The sequence below is a fragment of the Helianthus annuus genome, chromosome 7, assembly GCF_002127325.2.
Source record: "Helianthus annuus cultivar XRQ/B chromosome 7, HanXRQr2.0-SUNRISE, whole genome shotgun sequence".
Taxonomy (NCBI): domain Eukaryota; kingdom Viridiplantae; phylum Streptophyta; class Magnoliopsida; order Asterales; family Asteraceae; genus Helianthus; species Helianthus annuus.
Window position 1 is genome coordinate 145,265,071 of NC_035439.2, and position 10,447 is coordinate 145,275,517.

The following is a 10,447-nucleotide window of genomic DNA, read 5'->3' on the forward strand; positions in this document are numbered from 1 at the left end:
CTGATAAAAACAATCAACCAAATGTTATCTTGGGCCGACCTTTCTTAGCCACTGCACATGCTCAGATCGATTGTCGCACCGGCACAGTCGATATGACATTCGGCAATAGAAAGGTCCGATTGAATGTGTTTTCTAATGTTTCTGACATGTTTCAAAGTGATGAATGTTTCATGGCAGATATTATAGATGGATGTGATCCTCATGTTGAGGATGAGGTGCCCGAGTGTTGTTTGTTTTGTGACAGGGTAGAAGAAAATCACATGTGTGATTTGGAAGAGGAAGTTCGGAAGTTGGAAGCACAAGCGGTGCAAGAGAGAAGGCCTCCATGGTCTCATCAAGTGGAGAGCCTTCCAGCTGAGATTTCTTCAGGGTTGAAACCGTCCCTAGTCAGCCCACCAAAGGTAGAGTTGAAAGAGCTGCCAGCGCATCTAAAGTATGCATTCTTAGGAGAGGATCAGACTCTCCCGGTAATTATTGCAGCTAATTTGGAGAAAGAACAAGAAGAAGCATTACTGAAGGTGCTGAAGACCCATCGAGCTGCGATCGGGTGGACTCTCGCTGATTTGAAAGGTATAAGTCCTTCTGTTTGTATGCATAAAATTATTACTGATGCAGATGCGAAGCCTGCACGGGATACACAAAGGAGGCTTAATCCTAACATGCGGGAAGTGGTAAAGAAAGAGGTAATCAAGTGGTTGGACCATGGGATCATATATCCCATTTCAGATAGCGCGTGGGTGAGTCCAACTCAAACGGTGCCGAAGAAAGCAGGCATTCAAATTGTCAAGGGAGATAATGGTGAGCAGATAGCCACCCGGCCAGTAACCGGGTGGCGGGTATGTATCGACTACCGGAAGCTAAACGCTGCCACATCAAAGGATCACTTTCCTTTGCCCTTTATTGACCAGATTGTCGAAAAATTATCAGGTCAGAAATTTTACTGCTTTCTTGATGGTTATTCAGGGTATAATCAAATTGCTATCCACCCAGATGACCAAGAAAAGACCACCTTCACATGCCCCTATGGCACATTCGCATTTAGGCGAATGCCATTTGGGTTGTGCAACGCCCCAGCCACCTTTCAAAGGTGTATGATGAGCATATTCTCGGATATGGTTGGGGACACCCTAGAGATATTTATGGATGACTTTTCGGTCTTTGGGTCATCATTTGATACATGTTTAGATGAACTATCTAGGGTATTAGAGAGATGTGTCCAAACGAATCTAGTGCTCAGTTGGGAGAAGAGCCATTTTATGGTTCAAGAGGGTATAGTGTTAGGACATGTCGTGTCAAGTAAGGGGATAGAAGTCGATAGAGCAAAAGTGAGAGTCATTTCTACTTTACCTCCCCCTACTAATGTGAAGGGCGTTCGTTCCTTTTTAGGACACGCCGGATTTTACCGTAGATTTATTAAGGGCTTTAGTGTCATAACGAAACCTTTATGTAATCTATTGTTAAAAGATGTTCCGTTCGAATTTGATGATAAATGTTTAAATGCTTTTAACGTATTAAAGGAACAATTGGTACAAGCCCCAATCTTGCAATCACCCGATTGGTCAAAGCCGTTTGAAATAATGTGTGATGCAAGCGATTTCGCTATTGGGGCTGTACTTGGCCAACGAGTAGATAAGAAGCCGGTTGTTATTTACTACGCAAGCAAAACCCTCTCCGATGCTCAGTTGAATTATACCACAACGGAGAAGGAGTTGCTTGCTGTTGTTTATGCTTTGGATAAATTCCGGTCTTATATTTGTGGAAGCAAAGTAATTGTTTACTCTGATCATAGTGCAGTCAGGTATTTAATGGAGAAAAAGGATGCCAAACCGAGACTAATTCGGTGGGTCCTACTGTTGCAAGAGTTTGATCTCGAAATCAGAGACAAGAAGGGGTGTGAAAATGTAGTTGCTGACCACCTGTCACGACTACCGGTTGAAGTAGAGGAGTTCACACCCGAGATCAATGAGCATTTTCCGGATGAGTTTATAATGGCTGCGAGTTCCGGACCTTGGTATGCTAACTTTGCAAATTATCTTGTTTCAGGTACAATGCCGGATGCGTGGAATAAGCGTAGGAAACAACAATTCCTGTCACAGGTGAAGAATTATATTTGGGATGAACCGGACTTATTCCGAATTGGTGCTGATCAGATTATTAGAAGATGTGTGCCCGAGACAGAGTTCTTGGAAGTATTACAGCATGCTCATTCATCTGCATGTGGCGGTCACTTTAGCGGACAAAAGACCGGCCATAAAGTCCTTGAAGCTGGTCTTTATTGGCCAACCATGTTTAAAGACGCATTTGAGTTTGTTAAACATTGTCCGAATTGTCAAAAGATGGGTGGGATTTCAAAAAGGGATGAAATGCCAATGCAACCAATCTTGGTTGTTGATATTTTTGATGTTTGGGGAATTGATTTTATGGGACCGTTTCCCAATTCGAATGGTAACCTATACATCTTAGTGGCGGTTGATTATGTTTCAAAGTGGATTGAAGCAATTGCCACTAAGACAAATGATCATACCGTTGTTTGCAAGTTTGTCCATTCAAACATCATTTCCAGGTTCGGGGTTCCTCGGGTGATAATTAGTGATGGAGGATCCCATTTTAAAAACTTTAATTTTGGCAAACTCTTAAAACGGTATGGCGTTGACCATCGAATTGCTACACCATATCATCCACAAACGAGTGGACAGGTTGAAGTGTCGAACAGGCAAATTAAAGAAATTTTGCAAAAGACGGTGCGAACTGATCGTAAGGATTGGTCATCTAAACTGAATGACGCTTTATGGGCATATCGCACCGCTTATAAAACTCCTATCGGCACTACACCCTATCGTTTGGTGTATGGAAAGGGTTGCCATTTACCCTTAGAGATTGCACATCGTGCTTTGTGGGCTGTTAAACAAGTGAATACTGACTATTCTGATGCAGGTGCCCACAGGTTGTTGAAATTGAGTGAATTAGAGGAATTACGCAATGAGGCATATGACACCGCAGCCGCATACAAGGACAAGATGAAGGCGGTGCACGATGCAAAGCTGAGGCGTTTGACGTTTTCGGTAGGTCAAAGAGTTTGGTTATTTAACTCTCGCCTTAAACTGTTTCCAGGTAAATTAAGGAGTAAATGGACCGGACCATTTGTCATTACACGAGTCGGACAATACGGAGATGTGGAAATCGAGGATCCGAAGGATCAACGAAGACAAGTAGTTAATGGTCATCGGTTGAAACCGTATCTAGACGGTGATGATTTGAATCCGTTACCCGAAGAGGTGAGCTTTCTCGAAGGCGCACCGGAATACACGACCGACTGAGGGTCTACAGAGGTCTGGCTGAAGACCTTTTAAACTTAGCGCTCTCGGGAGGCAGCCCGAGGATGTAGAGTAGTGTACTTTGGTTTGGTTTGTTCGGTATGTTGTGTTTTGACAGGTTTCTGCGATTTAATCATCACTGATGCAATAATTCAAGTGTGGGGATGTTTTGCAACATCCCTGGTGAGATATCAAAGAATCTATAGAATGCATCTATTCCGGTTGAAGCACAACAGCCGCATCACTACAGACACATGATCAGGTGCATGTGTTTATCTATCTTACTTTGTTTTTGGTGTGTTTTGTTGTTTTTGGTGGTGTGAACCTTTGTTTTGTTTAGGGGATGTGTTTGGTTTGTTTTGTGATGAGTCAACAGCTCATTTAGGATAGTTGGTTTGTTTTCCCGGGCTTATATTTTAAAAGCACCATACATTGGGGACAATGTATCCCAAGTGTGGGGATGTGGGAGCCCGGGAAAGGGTTTGTGGATAAAGCTTTGAAGCGATTGAAAGTGGTTGAAATCGATGAAAATGAAAAAAAAAAATTGAAAATTTTGAAAATTTTAAAAATTTTTCATCGCCTTAACAAGCTAATTGGATACGAAAACCTAAAGTTTCAATCACTAATAGGCTTCTTACCGGTAGTAAACTAGATTAGTCCCTTGTCATGGTTGTCCCTTTAAGTTTCATGAGAGTAGGCTTGACAAGTGGTTTATAGGAAACGAGTTGAAAAGAGATGTCTATCTAGGGGTAACATGTTTTAATTGCATATGCTACATGTCGTCAACCTTTTTACTTTTTCTTGGTGAGATCTTGAGCCCGTAGATGGATAGGATACATTATATGATGAATTCATTTGTTGAGTGCAGGCTACGTGTTATTCTGTGTTAGAACTTGTGTGATTCGATCATGCTAAGATTGTGGATTTGACATGTGCACGTATATGATAAAGGCATTAGGATTTTCCCGTTACAACCTTTGTGTTTGTGTTTCTTTTGTGTTATTCACCAAATTTCCCTTAGTAGCCCTGTTGAGCCTAACTACCTTTCGTTTGTTCGCCCATTGTTTTTCGTGAAAAACCGACCGTGATGATATTGCTATAAAAAAATGAAAAAAAAAAAAAATTGAAAGAAAAAAAAAATATAGAAAAATATGTGAAGAAAAAAAAAATGAAAAAAAGAAAAGAACAAAATTATAAGTGTTGTGAATATCGTCTATGTTCTTGGGTAGAAACCAACCCAATAATATAAGTTGTGTTTGAATAAAGTTATCACGGTTTGGTTATTGTTTGTGAGCCAATTAGAAAAGAAAAAAATCAAAAATAATTTCCTACCTTTACCCTAAGCCCAAAACCTGAAAGTCCTTTTGATATGTGCCATGTTAGATGATACAGTGGAGGTGTGATTGTCATACAAGCCTATGATTACAGGAGTTCATGTTTGCTTATTGAGTGTTTATATACTAGCACATTACACGCTAGTCCAGATATTAACCTGAGAGGAGAGTACATTGTGAGGGGTGTGTAGCATGTGTTAATTGTAAACATGTTAGTTTTAGATAGACAAGTCTTGAGTTTTGAAATTGAATCATTTACTTGTCAGACTGTCAATCTCGATTGTGTCAGTCTATGGGATGAGTATGACTTGGGACTGAACAGGTTGAATCGGTTAAGAGGTTTAGAGGTGTTGTTGCTATGGTGACTAGTTCTAGTTGGTTTGCTTGGGGACAAGCAAAGGCAAGTGTGGGAATGTGATGGAGAGGGTGAAACCCGAGCTTTATAGTGTCTAAATATAATGATTTATGTGTATTTGACGTGTTTATTTGCTTGGAATGAAGTGACTACGAGAATTTGGTGTTTTGTAGGTAAAGTACGTAATTCAGCGCAATTACGAGGGTTAAAGATGAAGGTGTGAGCATAGGATGTGATGTTGCAGCTTAAGAATGAGTTTTGAAGCTTATTCGGGTGGTATAAAGGCTCACGAGTGGAAGAAATGTAGAAAAGTGAAGTTCAAGGGCCTCGTGGTGATTAAATGAAAGTCAAAAGATGGTTCAATGGAACAAGGACATGGAATATCAAAGTTTAGAGGCCTTTTGGTAATTAAGTGAGATTTTATAGTTAACATGTGAAGGAAATGATAAGAAAGAAGTCTGAGGACCAATCGTGCAATTAGTGTTGAAAGTTGTATGTTGTGTGCGTGGGGGCTGCTAGTTGGACTATTTTGGCGGCCGACTCTTGTTTGGGGGAACGAGAATTGAAGGAACTCAGCATATTTTACAAGTGAAAACAAGAGGGGATTATTATGATTATTATTATTTCAACATCATAATCATTATTCTTGGTTGAGAGGAGATCATGTGCACATGGGGGACTTTCGATGGCAGCAGGCAAAACAAAAGTCAACAATAATTAACATCACATTGAATAAAAAGAAGAGGCACATGTTGGACTCTCTTGGACGCATATGCAATGTAAAAATGGACGGCAAGAGGAGAGCTTTGATTGGGCCAACATGAAGGACTTTTGGGATTTTTTGATTGGGCCGCCATATTGAGAGGTGAACAATTGAAGTCGGCTGGTGAGAGAGGTGTACGCATAGGGACAAAACAAGGGTCAACATCAAATACAAACTTGGGGATATGTTGGGCCGATCTTGAGAAGCAAAATAGAAGTGGCTGCTGGGCTTTTAAGGAGTCCACGTGAGAAAAGATAAATGAAAAACATCATCATTATTCTCGAGAACATCTTCGACGGCAACAGAGGGGCAGCGTAAATTTCTTTTTGTTTGTTGGGTTGGAAGCCGTGAATGAGGAGGCATCACATCATCCATCATCATCGGTTTTGACGGCTTTGTGGTTGACTTCTTGGAACAACATTAATAACAACAAAAGAATAATCATCATCTTCGACAGCAGTAGACGGAAGACAGAAGGGTTTCAACCATGGTTCGACATCAACCAACCGATATGAGCGGCTAGTTTTCTTATGGTTTCCTCCGGATGGAGGGTTTTGTAAGTTAGACAATTTTATGTGTTTGTAACAATCGTTTTAACTGGTGATCTAAGCATTCGATGCTTTTCACCTTTGTTTTGATTCGTTGATTGTAAACAGTTACAGTTATTTAAACCTTAATTTCTAAGCATTCAGTTCCCGAGAGTTCTAGTAATTGGGATATATTTGACATGGGGTTAGGGTTTGTAATTGTAATTGATAATCATTCGATAACCTCCCGTTATGTATTGATCGGAGTACTTAGTCGTTGGTTATCACAATTAGTTAATCAAAATTAACGCTTATGTCTATGTAGGTGTCGCGATTAAACACATAACTGAATCTAGCTGCAAAACCTGAAATCTGGAGAAACCATTGTTTCTCCTACTGTTTACAACTTCATATTTACATAATTTGTAGTTTAATCAATCAAACCATCAATTGAGTTTTACTTTTTCTATTGTAGTTAATTAAAACTGAGCATTACACACTTTCCACAACCTCCTCTGGTTCGATATCCGACTTACCCTAGCTACCTAGGTTAATTAGGTTTTTGCATGTCACTAACGACAGACATCAAAATGGCGCAGTTGCCGGGGAGGCGTGCGCAAAGTGCTTAGTGTTAAGTTCTAGTTAGTAAAATAAAAAAATAAAAAAAAAAAATCAAAAATAGTGTCTTTTTAATTTGTTCTGTTTTGTTCGGATTTACGCGAGGTTTTCTTGTTTTTGTTTGTGCAGGTGATCTAGTAAGTGTATGCATCATACTCGAAATTCCGGGAAATCCTCACCATTAGTGTTCGACCCAGAGATCGAGAGAACAGTAAAGCATACAAAGCGAGTACTACATCGTGAGAACAAGATCCTACAATCACCTATACCAACATTTAAAACAATGGAGAACTTAGCAACACCGGAGAAACAACCCGCAACTTCACAACCACAACAATTCTCGCCAACACCTACCCAACCTTCACCAAATACTACCATACCAATTCCACCACCAACACAATCTACACAACCTACTTCTACATCTCCAGTACCATCATTCTCAACCTTTTTCCCAAACTTTGATAACAATCAACCAGCTTCCACCCAAACAACATCTCTTCAACACCCAACTACAACCCAGACTGTCAATTTACAGCAGTCGTCTCCTTACGTTAGAATCATTCCTGATGACACTCCATCACCGATTCAAACTCAAGCACCTAATGCAACATCAATTCCGCAAGCCACTCGACCGGTTATTTCACAGCAAAGTCAGCCGATGCCAAATCTTTATAGATCAACCATTTATGATCAAGGAAATAACTCAGGTGATTTTGATGATGGCTACGAGGAATATGATAACTACATGGGTCAGAACGAGAGACAAGTGGTTAACACGGGTAGCTATGAGAGGCAAACAGTCGGATCGGGGGCAACTGAGAGAGTCAATCAAGGGAACGTAGGGTATCAACAATATGTGCAACCAACGCCTATACAACAGATGCCACAACAATATCATCAACCTGACCCACTCCATCAGCAGCCTGCTCCGAGAAGGCCGGTAGTGGACATTCCATTACCACCGCCAGCACCTCAGATGCAGGGTCAGGCAAGACCGCTGCCACGAAACTTACACCGACCGGTGATTTTACCTGAAGGAATTCCACGACGAAATAATCAAGGTCCAGTTCGGGGCATAGAGAGCCACTCATCTTATACCTATCCGCTGCAGACAACGCAGTGGGCGCGGTATTAATAGTGGAACGAGCGGGGGTTCAAACACCCATCTATTATATCAGCAAAATGCTCAACGACCCGGAGACGAGATACTCAATAATGGAAAAATTGGTACTAGCACTGGTACATGCTTCAAGACGGTTACGACGCTACTTCGTAAACCACATCATCACAGTGCTAACCAATTACAGGATCGGCCCGATCCTGTCCAAACCCGACATCTCTGGGAGATTAGCAAAATGGGCAATTGAGCTGGGCGCACATACAATACATTACAAACCGCGCCCTGCCATCAAAGGCCAAATCTTAGCTGATTTCGCCGCTGAAGTACCAGCGGATCGCATCCAAGAATGCGAAGAATCCCAAAATCCTGCGCCCCCACCACCCTCCTCAGAAGTATGGGCACTATTTACCGATGGTGCATCCAACGAGGACGGCGCGGGCGCAGGTCTGCGACTCGTCAGCCCTGACGGCCAAGAGCTTACATATGCCATCCGCCTCGATTTTAAAAGCACCAACAACGAGGCAGAATATGAAGCACTACTAGCCGGGCTACGTTTAGCAGTCAAAATCGGCGTGCAACATCTGGAAGCGCACGTCGATTCCTTGTTAGTTGCGGGCCAGGTACGCGGCGACTATGCCGCCAAAGGGGATATCATGATCCTCTACCTCGAGCAAGCCCTGCAGCTAAAATCCAAATTCGCTTCATTCAATATTCGACACATTAATCGAAGCGAAAACAAATCTGCGGATGCACTATCAAAACTTGCATCCACCAGCTTCCAACACTTGGCAAAGGAGGTACGTATCGAGATTTTGCAAAATCCTTCGGTTCCTCTACGCCAGGTCAGTGTCATCCAATACGGAACAACGTCATGGATGACACCAATTATCGCATACCTTCAGTCAGGTGTGACTCCCGAGAGCAAAACAGAGGCACGTAAGTTGCAATACAAAGCGTGCCACTATCAAATGGGAGACGGTATCTTATACCGAAAGTCATACCTCGGACCGCTCCTCCGATGCGTTAACCCACAAGATGCCACATACCTTATCCGAGAGATACATGAGGGCATATGCGGCATACATGCCGGACCACGCATGGTCGTGGCAAAAATCATGAATGCCGGGTATTACTGGCCCGGCATGCACCTGGACGCCGTCAAAGAATTACGCAAATGCATGGACTGCCAGCGCCATGCACCAAAAACTTTGCGGCCAAAAAACAATCTGGTCCCCGTCACTACTGCATGGCCTTTTCAAAAATGGGCGATCGACGTAGTGGGACCATTCCCGGACGCACCAGGTGCAGTTAAATTTATCATAGTGGCGGTTGATTACTTCACAAAATGGGTAGAGGCGAAACCACTCGCTTCCACCACTGCTATGATAACAAGAAAGTTCATTTGGGAGCACATCATCTGCCGTTTCGGTTTACCAATGTACATTGTTACCGACAACGGCACCAACTTCGCTGCCGACGAGTTCCAAAAATGGCTAGAAGAGCTGAACATCAAACACATATTCTCGTCAGTCGCACACCCGCAAGGGAACGGCCAAGTCGAGAGTATAAATAAAGGCCTAGTCGACGGAATCAAAGCACGATTGGGAACAGCCAGGCGTGGCTGGGTCGATGAACTCCCAAGCATCTTATGGGCTCACCGCACTAGCCCAAAAACAAGCAACGGGGAAACACCTTTCAGCCTCGTCTACGGGTCTGAAGCGGTGATACCCGCGGAAATGGGCCTCCCATCTCCTAGAATGTTGGCTATCGCAAAGCTAGACAACAACAGGGAACGTAGGATCGATTTGGACCTCCTAGAAGAAAGGCGCGAGAACGCCGCCATCAACGAGGCCAAATACAAATCCAAACTGGAAAAGTATTACAACGCGCGAGTTCGCGTTTGTACTTTCACTCCAGGGGACTACGTCCTACGTGACAACGAGGCATCTAATGCCGAGCGCCCAGGAAAACTTGCCCCCAAGTGGGAAGGACCCTACCTCATCAGCGAGGTCTTAGGGAAGGGCGCATACAGGTTACAAACACTAGAGGGCGAACCTATCGCCAGAACATGGAACGCACAACAGCTTAGACGCTGCTATATGTAAGCTATGTTCCTACACTCTCTATGTAACCTAATGGGCCGCAGGCCATTTGCAAATAAATAAATAAGCAATTTTCTACATTATTGTTTGTTATTACTATTACAAATGCGTGTTCCACTTTGCGGTATCCCAAAAACAGATTGGCAAAATCTTCATTCATGATACCCATACAAAGTGGTAACCACACACAAATATTGTAATAGGCCAGCAAAAGACAAACAGACTTGCATGTTTTATCCGGCCGGATACACAAGTTTTTGTTAAACACAATTCCTGAGCCCCAAAAAGGCAAACAATGGAATTGACGCGGACTC

At 42.7% G+C, this 10,447-nt stretch overlaps 2 protein-coding genes across 2 annotated transcripts; both read left to right on the forward strand.

The window, feature by feature from the left end:
• The first annotated feature begins 1,577 nt into the window (after positions 1-1,577).
• LOC118480306 lies at positions 1,578-3,317 on the forward strand. Its single transcript, XM_035975081.1, has 2 exons — positions 1,578-2,305; positions 2,564-3,317. Exons 1-2 carry the CDS (start codon positions 1,578-1,580, stop codon positions 3,315-3,317), a joined length of 1,482 nt encoding a protein of 493 aa, XP_035830974.1.
• Positions 3,318-7,194: 3,877 nt separating this feature from the next.
• On the forward strand, positions 7,195-8,046 carry LOC110867164 (putative uncharacterized protein DDB_G0290521). The gene has a single exon (XM_022116294.1). The coding sequence runs from the start codon at positions 7,195-7,197 to the stop codon at positions 8,044-8,046; it is 852 nt and encodes a 283-aa protein (XP_021971986.1).
• The last annotated feature ends 2,401 nt before the right edge of the window (positions 8,047-10,447 follow it).